Below are 16,000 nucleotides of genomic sequence, written 5' to 3' on the forward strand. Positions count from 1 at the left end.
TTGATAGGTGTAAATTGCATATCTATGCACTCAGATCAAACATTTGAACAAAATGTATATTAATGCCGGGAAATTGGATACTGCATGTGTGAGTTATGCTCACTTTAACACGTCAAAATATTGCTTTTTTCTTTGATTGGTGGCCACACCCACATTTTATGATGTAGAAAAATCCAAGACAGTTCCTTATAATCCCACATGGGTCTAGTTCATTTTCACCAATTTGCAAGTTTCTTGAATGAAAATCCAAGGCGCAAAAAATCCAAATGTGAGAGGTAAAATTTTGGAAAAATGGGGTTCCGCCCACAATGGCCGACTTCCTGTAGGGTTTAGGGTTAGGGTTGCATATCATTGCGTTCAGCTCACAAATGTGCATAAATGCTGTATTAGCATTTTCCCAACAAAAAATGTGTGAAAGAGAATTTATTTAATTTTTTTTCCAAAAATTGCAATTCTGTTGAAAATTCACCGTGACCACACCCAAAGTAATAATCTAAATGTAATTGATAATCTTTAATCACACATGGGTTTAGTGGGATTTGGCCAAATTTGAAGTGTTTGTGATGAAAATGTCCACAGTTATATATATATATATATATATATATATATATATATATATATATATATATATATGTATGTACGTACACACACACACACAGACAACACTGTTGATTTGCATTGTTTTGGAAAAAAAAAAAGTAAAAAATCTATTAGTAATATGCATCTTATGTCCTGTTTGTCTTTACAGCCAGTAAACTTTGAACTGCACCCCGACATCCAGCTTGGCGTTGTTGTGGCTAATGCGGCTCCGCTGGTTGACCTGGGCCTTGGCCTAGGAGCTGATGCAGAAATGGACCTGGATTTGGATTTGGGGATGGACTTGGATGGAGGAGCTGGTGGTGGAGAGGGTGAAGGACAGGGTGGGGGCGATCTGGATTTAGACTTAGAATTGGATGCTGATGTTGGAGCAGGTCTGGGAGGGGGAGGAGGAGTGGGACCAGCAGGAGGAGGAGGGCCGGGACCAGCAGCAGGAGGAGGGGTGGGGCCAGCAGGAGGGGCAGGGTTGGGTGCACCAGAACCAGATCTTGGACTCGGGGCAGGGGCTGGAGCCGAAGGAAAGCCAAAACCGAAACGGCCAAAGAACAAGAAGAAAAGGCCAAAAGGTTCATTATTGTAGATAAAATGCATAAAACTTAGTTAACATTATATTTAAGATTTTATTATATTCAAGATTTTATTAAAACTCTCGCCTGTTTTTTTTTCCCTTTTTTTTTTTTATCAAATTGTATTTCCTGGTTGACCATGGGGAACAGATATGACATAGACTGTGTCCCATTTCCGTATTTGGCCAGATTTAATTTGATCTGTGGCTAAACCACTGATCGCACTGACCGTGCGCCCTCCCATTATCGGGGTCTCTCTTTCCTGGTGGATTATGCATTTCAAGCACAGTTAATTAAATTCCAGTGCTAATTGGGCCCTAACAGACATTATTAACCTGGTGTTACATCAAGAAAAGCAAACAAATTCTTCTGTTAATGTTAAAATGGAGCAGAATAGGCAGTGTATATCTTAGAGCCTGTTTGCTCTTGTAGTTGTTGAACAGCGGGTGAAATGAAAATGAAGGGATTATTTTCCCACACGGAGGTGTTCATGGGCGTTCATTCATAAGAAGATTGTATCTATAGAGGCAATTCCATAACTCTTACCTAGCAACCATACTGTAAAACAAGGTCTAAAAATCCAAATTATACAATAGTTATTAGACTGTAAAATGTATTCAAACCATTTTATGTTATAAGGTTTAAACTGTCCAGCCTTGTGCAAAAATTGCCTGTTTTGGATGGAATTTTCAGTGTTGATATAGGTAGCGGGATTCCATTTTAGAACTTGCTTGCTACTTCCTATATATGCACTTTTGGCAAATTGCCTTAAATGATGTAAAACGAAAAAATATTCACCACAGGTTTTATTCCACAAAACCTAGTAATAATTAAAAGTGAAAAAACTGTCATATAAACTTTTACCTTAAACTATGACTGTTTCAAAAGTGCAATAATAAATGTGTGTATATTTAGGTAAGGTGTATGCAGTGAACATTGCAGTGAAGAATGAACCAGAGGGAGCTGCATTCACTCCAGAGGTCTTGAATGTTCCTGTGTCAGAGAACCCAGATGACCTTCCAGATGGGGTCATAGCCATTTACCCCGCAATTGACAAAGACACGGGAAAACCATCTGAGAACGTCACGTAAGAAAACATCCTCCTGAAAAAATGTTCAGCCATGCCTTTACTGTAATCCCACTTGGTGAAATTGTATGGAATTATTTGTAGGAATATATTATGCAAAATTGACTTTTTAAACCATGTTGTAGGCATCTCATTAACCCTCATGTAATTTGTGCTCGTTTGAATAATCTGTATATTCCTATTTTCATTCATTGCTCCGATGAACTGCCATTTTCAGTCACTGGAACATGCCCACTGCTCTATACTTTGTATGGCATTTTTTCCTTAATTGTGATATGTGTAGGATCCAGCAGTGTCACATAGCCATTCTGGTACAAACTACTCTCGAGCTGTCCATCATTATCACCAACTGAGCAGCTCCTTGGTGTTATGAAGTTTACCAGTCAGCGGACTGGTTTCTTTCAAGTCGTTTTAGATCACCATTGCAAATTAAAATGTTTAAAATTATGTCAAATTATAAGTGTAGCTGACACAAGCACAATATGTCCTAAATGTTTCACAAAATCAGATTCCAGTCAAATATTATACTGATAATTGTCATGTTTAAATATTGACAACCCTAAAACTTTGGAATTTGGGAAAGGCAATTTATTTTGTGCATTGTTTCTCAAGACCATTACAAAATCTCAGAATGAGTGCTTCACTTTGGGTTGCCAGATCCTGTGACTAAAACCAGTTTGCAATAAAGCCAAAGCAAAGTCTTCCTAATGTGGCATCACGAAGGGTAAATTTGACGGTAAGACTTCAGGTTCACAATCAAATTTACAAATTAAAAGACACAGGTAAAGTTCTGAATTAAAATGGCAGATGTGAAAAAATTAAAACTTTATTTAATAAATTCTAAAGCCAAAATTAAGGTCCTTGGATGTACCTGTCATAAATTTAGTTTTGTCTAACTTAATTTTAAGTTAAAATGGTAGAAAATAAGATTACAAAAAAGTAAAATTACCATCCAATGTAGGTCTACGAATTAAAACAAAAACAAAATAAGCTACCTGGGGCCACCTGTGGTGAGCATACCATCAAGGGTTTGCCCAGGGGTGCTACCATACACTCACCTCAGTGGACACAGCAGAGGGCACAGCAAATGAAAAAAAAAACAAAAAAAAAAATTCTAAACTTGCAATCCCAGTGCACCAAATCACACGCAAAAAGTGAGAACCTCACCAACGTGCCTAGCCCAACCGCCAGAAGGCACCCAGCATTGCTGAAACAAAAAGACAAAAGTCAAAAGGATAAAACCTGCTTGCAAAATTATATTCAATAAATCAAAAACACAGAACAAAGTTAAACAAAATGGCAAAACAAAATACATAACAGCAAAAGCAAAACAGCAGCAGGTTTAGCCTGGAAGAACGGCATCTTTGTTAAATTTTTTTTAGGCTAACCAAACTTACCACCCTTTAATGCCAACCAGGAACTAAACAACTAGCCCTGTTTAAAGAAATTAATTTAACTTTACAATTTGCTAAAATATTTTGTTATAATTTTACCTACCTCACCTACTTCATCTGCTGCTACCTGTAGCAGATGTACCCAGGGTTTAACTCCCACACACAAAACAGCAACACAGAACAGGACCACTAATGGAAATATGCCATTTAAATTAACTGTTACAATTTCATGATTTGTAAAGAGCCCTTTTCCTACCTTGAAATGAAACCAAAAACATAGCGCAGCGGACAGTGCTGCAGCAGCAAAGAGGCTGCCATATTGGAAACAGGTGGCATAAATAGTCTCTAGGAGGGCGGGATAAAGGGTTACTCAAGAACAATATATGAGCAGTGCAGATCATTCACAAGGTTGTTTTTGTAGAACATACTCACAATCTTTTCATCCAGTTCAAATGATTACAATTTTTCTTGTAAAATATTATACTGTAATTATATTATTCAAAGCCTTCGATAAGTTATTACCATGTAACATGCAAAGGTTTTTTGCTCTTAAAAAGAGAACTTATAATTTGAGAGGTTATACTACTTAATGTTTGAACCACTTGTAAAAGTTTTTGTGTGACTGTATGTGGGGTGAAATTGTGGAATGCTCTGGATTCACAATAAAAGCAATGCCCATGCATTCATAAATGTAAGTTTTTATATAAAGACATAGTCTGGTCTGAATTCAGAGAGAGACCAGTTTAAATATATTGTCATACTGCTTACCATTGCTCTGTTCTTGTTATTACCCTGGTTCGTATGTTTTTTCTTCCTTTTGCAATTTAAAAATGTCTTATAGTAACACTGTACATCTACATTATGTCCAGAAATCAGACTATAATCGGATTTTGATGTGAATGTGAACATATCCAGTGTAATTTCTGTGATCCTGTTTTCTCTTCACAGTTATGCTAAAGGCTTTGACCCAGAAAACCTGCTGCTGATCGACCCTGACACGGCAGAGATCAGAATCCAGAGAGTGCCAGACCGAGAGTCTGCCTTTGTCATCAACGGGACTTACATTGCCAAAATCATCGCCATGACAAAGGGTGTGTTTTACTGGAGTCTGTAGCTCCTATATTAAACTATATTCAGCTCAACAGTGACCACCCATATATATATATATATATATATATATATATATATATATATATATATATATATATATATATATATATATATATATATATATATATATATATAAATTTAAAGCTATTAGGCAAAATTAACTTTAGTTCTTTTAACCATATTATAGTCCCCTTCTCATTTACCTTCTTGAAGGGATCTGAGATGGTCAAAAAGATCATGAAGATATTAATGTTGGTTCTGTGTTGTGATTGGTCCAGACATGCCCTCCCACACAGCCACAGGAACCATAGCTCTCCGGGTCCAGGATACGAATGATAACTGTCCGTTGCTGATCAGCACACTGGAGTACATCTGCACAGACATCCAGGTGGTGGAGATCACAGGGCAAGACCATGACGGAGACCCTAATGGAGCCCCCTTCTCTTTCAGGCTGGTCCCAGAGAGCAGTAGGGGGGAGTGGGAGATCAAGCCCGTAGACGGTAATTTTAGGAATACTTTTATTAGGGAGACACATTGGATTGCCATTAGATTAACTTATTTTTTCCTGATGGAGGGTCTGAAATGTCCCTCAGAATGGCATCAATCTCATCCAACTCTATGGATACAGGTGACACTACAAGGCCAAGTATTTTTAGCAACAAAAACATACACATTTAAAACCATACTGTGGAACAATCCATGCAAAGCAAAAACATTTCTAAGTGACAAAAAGTGGCAAACCTTCCACCAGAAAATGCAGAGTACATTTAAAGCAGACTTGTTATGCATAATTGACTTTTTAGAGCTTTTAACCATGTTATTTTTTCCACTTCACCAGATGTTGTATTTTGAGTATTTGTATTTGATTTGTGCATGTTTGAATATTCTTTAGTCATCTATTTTCACGATCCCATTTTGCCTAGCACCTTGAAACTCCTTTGTATTTGATTTGTGCATGTTTGAATATTCTTTAGTCATCTATTTTCATGATCCCATTTTGCCTAGCACCTTGAAACTCCTGTTTTCACCGCCACCGATATACATTCATTGCTCTGTACTTACTTTGTTCTCCAATGTTATTTCCCTAATCTGTGATATGTGTAGGATTTGGCAGCATCGCATAGACATTTTGGTACTAATGAAAAAAATCTGTGGCTCACTAGTGTGCTGTGCAGCTATCTATCAGAGATAACATCAGCTCTGATGGGGCCCCACAGTTTTCTAACATGGAAATCATTGCTTCTTTTGTCAAGTCATTTTAGATCATTATTGTGATTGTCCAAATTAGCACTTAGTAACAGAAGTAAGTATATATTGCAAGCCTGAATCATTCTTAATAGGCTTATTAAGGCTTATTATTTTTAACAAACATCTTTGATTAAATTAAATCCATATGGATATGTTTGATACCATACTGCAATACTTTTATTGATAATTGTCAGAAACGCTACATGCTTGTATCCATGCAGATGTTAATGCTATGCCAAAAATGTAACTAAACTGCTACATCTCTCCACTTGCTAAAGGTATCCATGCCAGCTTACATGCCCTGTCTCCTTTGTGGCCTGGGATGTATGAGGTGATGGTCCTGGTGTACGACCAGCAGGGCCTGTCCTGTCCAGAGCCTCAGACTCTGGAGCTGCATGTGTGCTCGTGTGAGGGGGACAAGAGCTGCAGCCCGGGCACCATCCTGGGACAGAAGAGCACACAGAAGGACTCTGCAGCAGCGATAGGAGGACTAGGGGCAGGGGCCATGCTCCTGGCTCTGATTGCTCTGCTAAGTGAGTAATATTTATAATGTGTAATACAGGTAGACATAATGTACCTTCAAAATATTCATAATTGTCTTTTTGCATAAAAAAACACTAAATATTTTTAATAGAGTGCTTGTCAACTGTTGACAGAAAATATTGGTTGTGTTTAATTTGATTTTGTACAAATTAAAGGCACTGTACGTGATTTTTTATTTTATTTTATTTTTTTTAACAACAATTTGTTGTTGTCCAAACCCGTTCTTCACTTTTTTGGCACATTCCAAGCACCATCAGTTTTCAGATACAAGGGCAGCATTTTAAGAACATACAGCTGTCTTTTGCAATAAATCTGTATTGAGACAAAACAAATGTTATTTTATTTAAAAAAACAAACAAAAAAAAAACAAAAAAACGGGTACTGCCAATATATATCAAAAATGCTTGATACATTAGTCTAGTTTTGGGTGATATACATAGAGCTAGTGTAAGTATATATAAGTTTATATTGTCTCATCCCCTCTTTTCCACGCTCAGAACCTCTACCTGAGGCCTGGAGCAGTATCTTTGCTGTTCCTAGTACTGCACTTTTCTGGACTAAGATGTCTGATGTTTTTCCTAGGATCTGCTGTAGCCACTCCTCCAATTTGTGGGTCACTGCCCCAAGTGCTCCAATGACCATGGGCACACCATTGATAAGTTCACCTTCCAGGCCTTCTCCAGGTCTTCTTTGAGTCCCTGGTATTTCTTTAATTTCTCATGTTCCTTTTTCCTGATGTTTCCATCACTTGGTACAGCGATGTCCACCACAAAGGCTTTGCTCTGTTTTTATCCACCACCACAGTGTTGGTGCGCCATCACCATTCTGTCAGTTTGTATCTGGAAGTCCCACAGAATCTTTGCTCGATCATTCTCCACTAGCTTTGGAGGTGTTTCCCACCTTGACGTTGCACAGCCTCTTTGCACAGCCTACACCTTGGGTCTTGTCTGGTGTGGTAGATATGGGCCTCTATCGCTCTGGTGATCAAGGCCTGCTCCTGTGCTGCCAGGGTGAGTGCCTCTGTGCTGTCCTTCAATCCAGCTTTCTCAAGCCATTGATAGGATTTCTTGATATCAGCCACTTCAGTTATGTTCCGGTGGTACATTCCATGCAGGGACTTGTCCTTCCATGATGGTTCCTCCAGGACCGGACGGACTGGAAACCCCAAAGTCAAGGTAGGAAACACCTCCAAAGGTAGTGGAGAATGATTGATCCTGTGGGACTTCCAAGATACAAACTGACAGAATGGTGATGGCGAACCAACCGGACATTTTGGTGGTGGATAAACAACAGAGCAAAGCCGTTGTGGTAGACATCGCAGTGCCAACTGATGGGAACATCAGGAAAAAGGAACATGAAAAACTACAGATATACCAGGGACTCAATATATGTGCAGTATCTTTGCTGTTCCTAGTACTACACTTTTCTGGACTGAGATGGCTCATGTTTTTCCTGGGATCTGCTGTAGCCACTCCTCCAATTTGGGGGTCACTGCCCCCAAGTGCACCAGTGATGAGCACCACTGATACGTTTACCTTCCAGACCTTCTCCATATATATATATATATATATATATATATATATATATATATATATATATATATATATATATATGTGTGTGTCTGTGTGTGGGTGTGTGTGTGTGTGTGCGAGTGTATGTGTGTGTGTGTGTGTGTGGGTGTGTGTGTGGGTGTGTGTATTTATCATGTGCCTGTTGTGTTCCTCAGTTGCTGCTGTCCTGCTGACCACCTGCAGGTTTGGGAAAAGTCCTGGTGCATTCTCCGTCATCCCCTTTTTCAGTGAAGACCACCTCATGGTCTACCACACCGAAGGTCAAGGAGAAGACAAGGTTTACTTTATACTATTTAGTTTTGTTCTTGTTTCCTCAAAAAGACTTTTTGCTTCTGTGGCACATTACTTTTCATCAATCACCTATGGTTAGCTTTTTAACGTGTACCAACAGTCACCCCTGCAGACCAAGCAGTGGGAGTACCTCTGCATTGACTGCATGTTACTTTAGAAACAAACAAACAAAATTGGATATTGGATACATATTGGATTTAAAAAACAAACAAACACACATTACCATTTGATTCAAAATTCAAATTTGGGCTTTTTTTATGAAAGGCAAATATTAATTAATACATATATAATAAATTATGTCTATGGATGCAAGTTTACAATCATAGTAACACGTATTAAACGTGTTTCATTTTATTTTTTTTCAGGAGTTCCCTCTGCTCAGCTCTCCGGTCCACATGACAGCTGGTGGTATTACACGACACATGATCACTTCTAAGTCAGTGCATACTACGGGCCAGATCAACAACACCTCTGTGTCTGGCTCCCATATGAACATGTCCGAGGCAGGGGGCAAGTTCGGAGGCAGTGGCTGCATGAGGAAGAGCAGCTTTGGGGAGTTGGGTCAGAGCCCGAGGGATGTGTCTGTGATGCTAGAGGAGAGGTTCAGCGTGGAAAATATGTTGGACTTTGCTCTGCCTGATGTGTTTCTACACCAGTACTACGCACAGGTAGGTAGCGTATTTTGTCAGGTGTTTGGCTACAGCTTCAGACACATGATGAAATCATTTTTGCTATATAGACACAAATGACTTCGACTAATTAATATTTCAATGACTTCTGTTTGAAATATTAATTATGTAATGCAATGGTTAGCACTTCAGCTTCACATCAGAGGCTAGAAAATTAGATTCTGGTTTAACAGTTGTGTCAGTTGTTGACCTGAACATGACATGAGGTACAAGATTTATAGCTATGATATAAAACTGCTCTGCAGCACCCCTTTGAAAATTTGAATGGGGCCACAAAATTGTATATGTTGCAGGCAATTGACATTTGGCATGGACATCCGCCTTATCATACTGAACAAAAAAGCAAATTAGGACTTACCTATATTTTTAACCATGTTGCCATGGCAATGTCTAACATTTCTCATAGAAATACATTGGTTTTGGTTAACTTTGCCACAAAACATTGAAATTTGGTACACATATTCCACACAACGCACTAAACAAAAAATATTTCCAATTGTGCAAGCATGACAGTGTCATAAATGGTCTCATCAGAATGAATGGCGTAGCATACATAGATTTTGGAGGGAGGGGTGATGTAAGCGGCGGCGAGAGGTGGCATGTACCCAATGGCCACAAGAGGTGGCGAGGGCCTTTATCATTGCTTGCAGTTTTAATTAGGCCCGAGCCTGGGACTCCGTCCCGGCGAGGGACTCATTAAAACCGCGTCCGAAACCCGGAAAATGGCAAAAATCAAGTAGTAAACACGCCCCGACATGGCAGTGAGTGGTGTCAAAAATTAGAACTCGACGAGCTCTAATTGTCACAAAAGACCCCGAGAAAAAATAACGAAAGACGACTCGGTAGCGCCACCTCAAACTTTGATTTTCATGGGGCCTATGGGAGCCCGACTCGGAAAAAAGTCGACGTAAAAATCCGAAACTCACATCAAAAAATAGTACATGTCGGGACATGACAACAATTATATTATGGCCCCGCCCTAAAATGTACAGGAAGTCGGCCATATTGGATCAAACCCGGGAACGACAAAAGTGCACACCCTCGCATTCAGGACATTTTCTCGCACAGTTTTCATCAGAAACACGTCAAATTTGGCCAAATCCCTCTAAACACATGTGTGATTAAAGATTAACAATTACATTTTGATTATGACTTTGGGTGTGGTCAGGGTGAATTTTCAACAAAATCGCAATTTTTGCAATATTTCAATAAAATATTTCTCTTTCACACATTTTTTGTTGGGAAAACGCTAATACAGCGTTTATGCACATTTGTGAGCTGAACGCAATGATATGCAAATCAAGGCACTCTCTCACAAAATGGCTCTCTAGCGCCCTCTTCAAATTTCATTTTCAAAAATTCGTAGAAGACAATCGATTTGTCGTGGACGTGTGAAAAAAATCACAGGGGCCTTATTTGTGATGGGGCACAATGTGAGAAAGTCACATGACTGTAGCTGTTATGGTTTAGGAGAAAAATAATGGGTGGAAAATGCGTTTCCATTATTATTATTATTAGGCCCGAGCCTGGGACTCCGTCCCGGCGAGGGACTCATTAAAACCGCGTCCGAAACCCGGAAAATGGCAAAAATCAAGTAGTAAACACGCCCCGACATGGCAGTGAGTGGTGTCAAAAATTAGAACTCGATGAGCTCTAATTGTCACAAAAGACCCCGAGAAAAAATAACGAAAGACGACTCGGTAGCGCCACCTCAAACTTTGATTTTCATGGGGCCAAAGGGAGCCCGACTCGGAAAAAAGTCGACGTAAAAATCCGAAACTCACATCAAAAAATAGAACATGTCTTGACATGACAAAAATGATATTATGGCCCCGCCCTAAAATGTACAGGAAGTCGGCCATATTGGATCAAACCCGTGAACGGCAAAAGTGCACACCCTCACATTCAGGACATTTTCTCGCACAGTTTTCATCACAAACACTTCAAATTTGGCCAAATCCCACTAAACCCATGTGTGATTAAAGATTATCAATTACATTTTGATTATGACTTTGGGTGTGGTCAGGGTGAATTTTCAACAAAATCACAAATTTTGGAATAATTCAAAAAAATATTTGTCTTTCACACATTTTTTGTTGGGAAAACGCTAATACAGCGTTTATGCACATTTGTGAGCTGAACGCAATGATATGCAAATCAAGGCACTCTCTCACAAAATGGCTCTCTAGCGCCCTCTTCAAATTTCATTTTCAAAAATTCGTAGAAGACAATGGATTTGTCGTGGACGTGTGAAAAAAATCACAGGGGCCTTATTTGTGATGGGGCACAATGTGACAAAGTCACATGACTGTAGCTGTTATGGTTTAGGAGAAAAATAATGGGTGGAAAATGCGTTTCCATTATTTATTATTATTATTATTATTTTGGTGGCCGAATTGAAGCCACTTTTGACCCCCTGAACATTAACGAAAAGTCAATTTTATTGCACCCAAAATTCAAGACTGGTGAAAAAAATTTTATTTTTACCTGCGTTTATAAAAATTTTGAAAAATGTCTCGGTAGCGCCCCCTAAAACTCCAATGCATTGTTTTTGCAAAGTTTGACATAAACATTTGAAATTTTGCACATACATCCTCCTTGACATACTGATCAAAAAAGTCAATGAGATCATACCTCTATTTGCAACTATGTTGCCGTGGTAACATAATAAATGTGCCATTGAAATGAATGGGGTTCAGAGTACTGGACTTTGTTGTAGACTAAATAGATGCTCTACACTCATCAAACTATGGCCTGAAATTCAAGATCGGCAAAAAATTTTGTATTTTGATGTTCAAAAAAATTAACGTATCAAAATGACTCAATAGCGCCACCTCAAAATTTGAAATACATTACGGCAATGAGAGACCTTTTTTATCGTAGACAAATGAAATTTGGTACAAACATAGAACATGTCAAGACAAGTAAAAAATTATATTATGACCCCACCCTAAACCCTACAGGAAGTCGGCCATTGTGGGCGGAACCCAATTTTTAAAAAATTTTACCTCACACATTTGAATTTTTTGCGCATTGGATATTCATTCAAGAAACTTGCGAATTGGTCAAAAAAAATTAGACACATGTGGGATTATAGGCTACTCTCCTAAATTTTTTTAAGTTATAAAATGTGGGTGTGGCCAGCCTTCAAAGAAAAAAGATGTTTTTTGAAATTCTAAATTGTCCGTAACTTGAACATGCTGTGTCCTATTTTCCGGCATTAATATACGTTTTGTTTAAAATCTTATTTTGAGTGCATAGATATGCAATTTACACATATCAAATATTACATTGCTCCACAGCGCCCCCTTGAAATTTTAAATGGTACACAAAAAAATTACTTTGTCACAAACATTTGAAATTTGGTATGGACATCCCTATTCCGATACTGAACAAAAAAGTCAATGACACTATACCTCTATTTTCAAAGGTGTTGCCATGACAACATCTGACATTTCTCATTGAAATACATGGGTTTTGGTTAAATAGGATGAAAAATAATTACTTTGTCATAGACCATTGAAATTTGGTACACATATTCCTCTCATCATACTGAACAAAAAAGCCAATGAACACATACCTCTATTTCCAACCGTGCAGGCGTGAAAATGTGATAAATTGTGTCATTGGAATGAATGGAGTAGTATTACTCAGTCGCTGATTTTGGGAGGGGACGATGTAAGCGGGAACGAAAGGCAGGATCTCCGCGGTAGCGTGTACCCCGCGGTCGCAAGGGGTGGCGAGGGCCTTTATCACTGCTTGCAGTTTTAATTATTATTATTCTTCTTATTTTGCTCGTGACTTTGAATTCACTTTTGACCCCCTGAACGTTAACGAAAAGTCAATTTTATTGGACCCAAAATTCAAGGTTGGTGAAAAATTAATTATTTTGATGTTCAAAAAAATTAATGTTTCAAAATGACTCAATAGCGCCACTTCAAAATTTGAAATACATTGCGGCAATGAGAGACCTTTTTCATCGTAGACAAATGAAATTTGGTACAAACATAGAACATGTCAAGACAAGTAAAAAATTACATAATGACCCCACCCTAAACCCTACAGGAAGTCAGCCATTGTGGGCGGAACCCCATTTAAAAAATAAATTTACCTCTCACATTTTAATTTTTTACGCCTTGGATTGTCATTCAAGAAACTTGCAAATTGGTGAAAATGAACTAGACCCATGTGGAATTATAGGCTACTACTAGGTTATAAAACATGGGTGTGGCCAGCCTTCAAAGAAAAAAGAAGTTTTTTTAAATACTAAATGGTCCGTAACTTGAACATGCAGTGTCCTATTTTCCGGCATTAATATACGTTTTGTTTAAAATCTTATTTTGAGTGCATAGATATGCAATTTACATATGTCAAATATTACATTGCTCCACAGTGCCCCCTTGAAATTTTAAATGGTACACAAAAAAATTACTTTGTCACAAACATTTGAAATTTGGCATGGACATCGATATTGCTATACTGAACAAAAAAGTCAATGACACTATACCTCTATTTTCAAAGTTGTTGCCATGGCAACATCTGACATTTCTCATTGAAATACATGGGTTTTGGATAAATGGGATGAAAAATGATTACTTTGTCATAGACCATTGAAATTTGGTACACGTATTCCTCTCATCATACTGAACAAAAAAGCCAATGAACACATACCTCTATTTCCAACCGTTCAGGCGTGACATTGTCATAAATGGTTCTATTAGAATGAATGGAGTAGTATTACTGAGACGCTGATTTTGGGGAGAGGGGCGATGTAAGCGGGAACGAAAGGCAGGATCTCCGCGGTGGCGTGTACCCCGCGGTTGCAAGGGGTGGCGAGGGCCTTTATCACTGCTTGCAGTTTTAATTATTATTATTATTTTTTTTTATTTATTTTTGTGATATTAACAATTCTGTGTTTTTGTGACTCCACAGAGTTCCAGTGGTGCTGGTCTAAAGGACAGTGCACAAGATAGCTTGTTGGTGTACGAGTTTGAAGGTCTGGGGTCACCAGCAGGGTCAGTCGGTTGTTGCAGTTCCTTGGACTCCGACAGTGACCTCCAGTTTCTAAATCATCTGGAACTCAAGTTCAAAACACTAGCTGAGATCTGTGCTCCTCACATGACTTCTCTCCTATCCAAAACAACAAGTGTCTCAGTGCACCAAAGCCTGTCGACTGCTTCCATTGCCCCTACTTTCTCCACATTACAAGATATGTCAATTTTATCTAAATCAAACCAGACACTGCACAACCAAAACTTCCCAAATGTAACAAAATTAAAGCACCAAAACATACACAATCAAAATTTCACCACAATCCAGAAATCGGAAAGTCCGGCAAATTTGACACTAGACACACCTAGCTATGGGGTGAAAAGTCAAAGTGCTAGCATTATTCAGTCGCCACCAATGAGTCCTCCAAGAGCACCAATAGCACCTCCATTGGGTCAGGGAGTGGTATTGCATCAGCAGCCGGTTTACTACATAACTTCTCCAATGATGCAACCAACCTCAACAGTTTTACAACCTCCTATGCATTATATTGTCCAGCCTCAGTTTCAAAATGCTATGGTTTTTACAGAGCCACAAGTACCCAACATGCAAGGTTTTGTATTGCTAAATAATGGTTTTGGGTCTGTGGAGCATATGGTTTACCCAGGGGCGATGCCGCTAGGTAGAAGAAGTCACATGAATGTGTTTGATATTGGCCAGCATGCAGAGGCCGAGCAAGTGGCTGGCAGTCAAAAATCAGGGATACATTTGGGTGAACAAGGAAGAAAGGTGTCTGAAAGTCAGTTAAACTCAGCCACGTCAGTGAGTGTAATCGATGTCGGTCAGCATATTGCAGCAGTGCAAGCACCATATAGTCAAAAATCAAGAAGAAATTTGGATAAACAAGGCAAAAGAATGTCAGAAAATCAATTAAACTCAGCCACATCATTGAGTGCATTTGATACCAGGCAACATGTTGAGGCTGAACAAATGCCTGGCAGTCAAAAATTGTGGATAAACATGGGCAAAAAGGGAAGACTATTATCAGAAAGTCAGCAGAATTCAGCAGGGTCTTTGACATTACAGACAGCCAGTACAGTGAAGCAGAGCAAGTGCCTGCTAGTCAAAAAATAGGGAGACAGGTTTCAGAAGGTTGGCTGGATTCAGAAGGCTACGCAGATCCATCACAAAGCAGTACCATGGTGGATTCAGGAGGGGTTAATGCAAGAAGGAAAACAAGAAAGAGGATTATGTCTATGGAAGAACTGAGTGTGCAAGTGGACAATGAAAAGAACCAGTGTAACAGACAGGAGAGGTGTGCAGTGTCAGAGCAGTATTTGCTTAATACAGGACATCTAACAGTGCTACATTAGGCTATAGAGACCTTGGGTCTTGTCTGGTGTGGTCGATCTGGGCCTCTCTCACTCTAGTGCTCAAGGCCTGCTCCTGTGCAGCCAGGATGAGTGCCTCTGTGCTGTAATTCAGTCCAGCTTTCTCAAGCCATTGGTAGGATTTCTTGATATGAGCCACTTTGGTTATGCTCCGGTGGTACATCTCATGCAGGGCTTATCCTCCCATGATGGTTCTTCCTGCACCTCTTCCTCCGCACTCCACTGTCTGAGACATTCACTGAGCACATCATCTTGTCCTTGTACTTATGGATCTTGGATGTTTTATCCTGAACTGTGGCTCTTACACTCATGAGTCCTCGGCCTCCTTCCTTATGGCTAACGTACAGTTTTAGGGTACTGGATTTGTGATGGAATTATTATTATTATATATATATTATATTATATTATATATATATATATATATATATATATATATATATATATATATATATATATATATATATATATATATATAATATAATATATATATAATAATAATAATTCCATCACAAATCCAGTACCCT

At 38.8% G+C, this 16,000-nt stretch overlaps 1 protein-coding gene across 1 annotated transcript in view; it reads left to right on the forward strand.

Moving 5' to 3' along the window:
* Positions 1-15,750, forward strand: part of LOC117394135 (desmoglein-2.1-like) — a 32,692-nt gene extending 16,942 nt beyond the window's left edge. The window contains exons 8-15 of the mRNA XM_055221336.1: positions 749-1,163; positions 2,079-2,250; positions 4,593-4,735; positions 5,033-5,254; positions 6,281-6,535; positions 8,272-8,393; positions 8,773-9,075; positions 14,029-15,750. Coding sequence (XP_055077311.1) covers positions 749-1,163; positions 2,079-2,250; positions 4,593-4,735; positions 5,033-5,254; positions 6,281-6,535; positions 8,272-8,393; positions 8,773-9,075; positions 14,029-15,219 — 2,823 coding nt within the window. The 3' untranslated portion in view covers positions 15,220-15,750. The remainder of the gene's footprint in view (positions 1-748; positions 1,164-2,078; positions 2,251-4,592; positions 4,736-5,032; positions 5,255-6,280; positions 6,536-8,271; positions 8,394-8,772; positions 9,076-14,028) is intronic.
* The last annotated feature ends 250 nt before the right edge of the window (positions 15,751-16,000 follow it).

This window comes from Periophthalmus magnuspinnatus, chromosome 4 (assembly GCF_009829125.3).
Source record: "Periophthalmus magnuspinnatus isolate fPerMag1 chromosome 4, fPerMag1.2.pri, whole genome shotgun sequence".
NCBI classification, from domain to species: Eukaryota; Metazoa; Chordata; class Actinopteri; order Gobiiformes; family Gobiidae; genus Periophthalmus; species Periophthalmus magnuspinnatus.